Raw genomic sequence first — 4,801 nt, forward strand, 5'->3', positions numbered from 1 at the left:
ATCGAACCGGGGGAGCAGCCGTTGGCGCGGCCACCGTTGGGTTTCCCGCTGCCCGCGTTGGCGCCGCCACGGCCGCCGCTGGGTCTCGCGCGACCGCCTGTGCCGTCTGAGAACAGCGACCTGCTTCCGACCGCGCGCCAACCACGTGCGCCCTTCCGTCGCACGATCCAAGAAGAACGAGAGCCACGAAGCAGCGCAGGAGACATCAGCCCCCACGTCGACCCCAACACTCGACTGCAGCTGGGCCCGCACCCTGACCGGGGCCGTCTCCCAGACCCAACTCGACACTTGGACCGAGGCCATCACCCCGACCCTACTCCAGGCCGTCATCCGGACCCAGGTCACCCGCCTCTCCCTGGTCACTCGCCTTTGGGACCGCCCGCTCCAGACGAGCTTCCGCGTCCGCGTTTGTCGGACAGTCAGCTCTTGTCGGAGCACGCGGCGCCGTCTGAGCGTCCGGTCTTGTCCGAGCGTCAAAGCGAACGGCCGGAGCGCGGGCAGGAGGAGGAGCGGCGAGAGAGCGTGCACTCGGGACTGCCGCCGCCGATGCGACGGGACAGCGCCGCGGGATCCCACAAAGCCGCCGCCGGTTTCTTCGGCCGTCTGGCGACCGCGGAGGGATACCAGCCCCCAGCTACGATGATGCCAGGTACGATGCCCCTAGGCGGGTTGATGCCAGGTGCGATGCCGGCTCAGTTCCCTGCGAATGAGTCAGCGACGGGCCCGGCGGTACCGATCACGGTGGGTCCGTTGGTACCGGCTTTGGTGCCAGGTATGGTGGCCCAGATGGTGCCGCGCTCGCCGTTTATGCGTCCGTATTCTTCTACGGTAGACGAGGGCTCTTTGTGGAACTCGGCGGGACGTCGCGCACGGTTGGCGTCCCCGGATCGGGCGAGTCAACAATCAGAAATGCAGCGGGTGACGATGTTGCGGAAGTTCCGTGAACTGCGACGGCACCAGCGGGCGAGCGAGTTGCCCGCGATTACGCGCCCTCTGTTAGGCACGGGACCGGAGCGGGACGCCGCTTCCAACCCAGACCGAGACACAGACGGCGCAGAGGACGGTACAGGGGAAGCTCCGGACGGCGCGACCGAACACGAAGATGCCTCATCAGACTCTCCATCGCCGCCAGAAGACCTGGGACTGGCAGCGCGGCTTGAGAGTGTGCTATGCGAAAAGATTGCCGGTGTCAAGGATGCTCTGGCGGCGCCCACGGACGCCGAGGGTCGCGAGTTGGCGGCAAGACTTGCGCTGGCCGTCGGCCCCGACGGCCTCGACGTCGCCAAACTGCCACCCAGTTTCGCCGCAGACCTCGCGCGCTGGCGCCGTGCGCGTGAGATCTCCGACGCACGCACATGCTCGCGGGGCGACGACGCTCGCACGCGCGCGGCGACGAACTTACGCCGTGCGCGCGACTTGGCGAGCCAGGTCGCGGCTGCGGCCGCGGCCGCGGCCGCGACGTGCGGTGAACTGGAGGCACTGGGCGCCGTCCTGCGGTCCAAAGATGCAGCCATCGCGCAGCTGCAGAACCAGGCTGTGCAAAACGCAGCACAAACGCACCGGCAGACACGCGCATGGGCCGAGTACCAACATGCGCTCGAGAACACACTCCAGACGCGCGTGGCTGCCTTCGCCGCTGCCGCGAACGAACGACTGCTCGCAGCCGCGACCGAGCGCGACCGCGCGGTGCAAAAAGCCGAGGCGCTGCAGCAGGACGCGCTCGACGGCACTCTGCAACATTCGGCGAAGCTCGTGGAAAAGGAACTGCAACTCAACCAACGCGAACTCGAACTCCAAAGCCGCGAGCAGCACCACCAAGAACTGCAGCGAGAGCTCACACTCACACAGCAAGAGCTCACGCACACACAGTCTGAGGAAGTCGCCAAACTGGAGAGCCAACAACGAGAGCTGGAAGAACAGCGCGGGGAGGTCGAAGTGAGGCGTGGAGAAGTGGATGCGATGCTGGGAGAACTGGAAGAACAGCGCGGAGAGTTGCAGACGCAGCGCGGAGAGTTGGAGACGCAGCGTGGAGAGTTGGAGGCAACGCGCAGATACTTGGAAGAACAGCGCGGAGAGTTGGAGGTGCAACGCGGAGAGTTGGAAACGCAGAAGCAACAGTGGGGAGAGCAGCAGGACGAGTTGCGGCGTCGTGAGGCAAAGCTGGAGAGCCAAAGGTTCGAACTCGGACAGCGCGAGGCGGAGCTGCGGGCGCAGACGGAGACGGAGCGCGATCGCTGGGAGGCAAAACAGCAGCAGCTCGAAGAGACGCAGGCGGTTTTGGCGGCGCGCGAAGAGCGGGCAGGCGAACGCGAAACAGCGCTGGTCAAGCGCGAAACGGCACTGGTCGACGGCGAGAATTCGTTGGCGGAGCTCGACAGTGTGTTGACGAAGCGAGAGAGAGCGTTGGCGGAGCGGGAGAGCGCGTTGGCGGAGCGGGAGAGCGCGTTGGTGGAGCGGGAGAGCGCGTTGGAGCAGGCGAAGATCGCATTGAGCGGTCGCGAGATCGACGTGGCGACGCGCGAGATGATGTTGGTGGAGCAGGAGAGCGAGTCGCAAGAGTGTGCGACGCAGCGGTCGGCGCGAGAGAGCGAGTTGGCCGACCGTGAGCGCGTGCTTGCGGAGCGTGAGCGCGAAGTGGGAGCGGCGCAGCGTGTGTGCGCGGAAACGAACGCGCGCGCGCGCGATGAATTGCGAGGCGTGCGTGAACGCCTGCGCGAAAAGGAGGCGATCGTACAATCCAGACTGGGTCTGATCGTGCGCCAGCAGACAGACATCAAGAGACAGTGGGATCTCTGCCTCGCCTGGCGTACCCGCGCCGTCAAGGCCCACGAACTGCTCAAGGCCGAAACTGAACAAGCGCGCGAACGTTGGACTCAAATCCAACAAGGTCATCCAGACGCGGTCAAACAACTTTACGACGCCTTCGCAACCTCACACAGCCGATTAGACCTCACCATCCCCAATTCTCTTGCACCCGAATCCCTCGCTGCACCCGAGTCCCTCGCTGCCCCCGAACCACTCGCTGCCCCCGAGTCACGCGATGCACCTGAGCAGCTCGCACAAGGACCACGCGTTATGCATGAGGTCGAAACATTTGCTCGGTCACGGGCAGAGTCACAGGCAGAGACCTTACCACAGAGAGAAGTTCTGCAAACTTTGCCACAATCTGCGTCCGTGCCACGGGCCGACTCGAAACCTGGAGCACCCAGGATCGAAACCCACCCCGACCGAAATCCGGATCCCGATCGGTGGAACCCGGATCGCCGGAACTCGGAACGGCGATCGTCTGCTTCCAACGCCCCGCACGACAGCCGGCCTCCCAGCACCACCCTGACTCCGGCCATAGCGCCAGCCCGGGCCCCTACCCCAACGCTCTCATTAACCGAGAACGCGTTGCAAGGCCACTTCCATTTCGGCGCGGAAGACGCCGGCTCACAGGAAGACGAAAGCCGCGACGACCCCGGCGAGCTCGACCTAGCCGCACTCCCTCTCCTACCAACTCAGGAACCCCCCAGTCTTTCTTGAACCCGCCTCCCACCCAACCTTTTTGCACAACTGGACTGGACCGGCCTGGACCGGACTGGACTGACTGGATGGACTGCCGCTTTATGATTCAAACGGTGGGTGACGAGCGAGCGAGGTCAGCCAGCAGTGACTGAGTGAGAGTTTAACGTTTGGTCGACACCATTTGATCAACACCACCCGACCTCGCTCGACGCCTCGAACCGACCGACTGGTTGGTGACAAAAAAGTGAAGGCGACGAGTGTCGTCGGATTGAAAACCAAAAAAAGTGCTAGGCCTGCCGTGAATGACAGACGGGGTCGTGAGTGAGGGGGTGGTGAGTGAGGGGGTGGTGAGTGACGGGGTCGTGAGTGACGGGGTGGTTAGCAGACTCTTCGGGGTGGTCGAGTTCTTGCGCGTTGAACGGACTCTGAGACTTGGTCGCTGACAGTGGTGTATGAGTTGTAGGTACCGAGTCGTGAGGTGGCACAGGAGGAGGAGCATGAGCACGAGGAAGCGGTCGAAGAGTCGGCGTCTGGCTTCTGGACTTCCACACGATTGCAGAGGTTGAAAATCGCCCAGAGCCCGCTCGGCTTCTTTGCAGGTCGGGCAGCTACTCGTCCTCCGCGTGACGCCCCGCGACCACTTCGGGCCCCGCTCCGACCACTACGAAGAGACGAGGACCGACGCGTGCCACCTACAGTTGAGCGGTAGGGTGCGGTGTTTGTCTTCGGCTTGTGACTCGGCGGCCGACTCACTGGAACCGGGACCGGAGGAGGTGGGGCCTGGGCTTGGACGGGTGGAACTGGAGCGTGGACATGCGGGCCTTGGAAGGACGGGCCCTGAACGGGTGGGCCTTGAGGTGATTGGCCTTGAACGGTCGACCCTTGAGGGGGCAGTTCCTGAGGTTGCGGAGGTGGAAGGTAAATTCGACCGGGCAGGTGGAGCGCCTGGCCGATCGGTTGTGGAGGTTGCTCCGGCGACGACTGCGGGTGACGGTGGTTGGCGCCGGGGTGCGTAAGTCCGGGGAGCGACTGTCCGGAGGAGAACCCCGCTCCGGAGTGTTGTTCGACTCCCGCTGGGAACAGACTCGAAACACCGCCCGGGACATGCATCTGGCTCACCGTCCCCGCCGGAGTTGGAGTCTGAGCCTTGGAGGCTGCACCGGGGGGGTCCACACCGCCCGAGGGGGTCAGGCCCGAGTGGTTCAGGCCCGAGTGGTTCAGGCCCGAGTGAGTCGGACGGGAACCCAAATGCACAAGACAAGAGGCACCCGAGCCGGAACCAGAGGGGCCGGAG

At 64.5% G+C, this 4,801-nt stretch overlaps 1 protein-coding gene across 1 annotated transcript; it reads left to right on the forward strand.

Annotated features, from left to right (window-relative positions):
* Positions 1-642: 642 nt before the first annotated feature.
* GNI_108790 (hypothetical protein) lies at positions 643-3,525 on the forward strand (the record flags this gene model as incomplete). The annotated part of the gene is made up of 1 exon (XM_011133143.1): positions 643-3,525. The coding sequence occupies one exon, from the start codon at positions 643-645 to the stop codon at positions 3,523-3,525; it is 2,883 nt and encodes a 960-aa protein (XP_011131445.1).
* Between the last annotated feature and the right edge of the window lie 1,276 nt (positions 3,526-4,801).

Source organism: Gregarina niphandrodes (assembly GCF_000223845.1).
Source record: "Gregarina niphandrodes unplaced genomic scaffold scaffold00024, whole genome shotgun sequence".
Classification (NCBI taxonomy): domain Eukaryota; phylum Apicomplexa; class Conoidasida; order Eugregarinorida; family Gregarinidae; genus Gregarina; species Gregarina niphandrodes.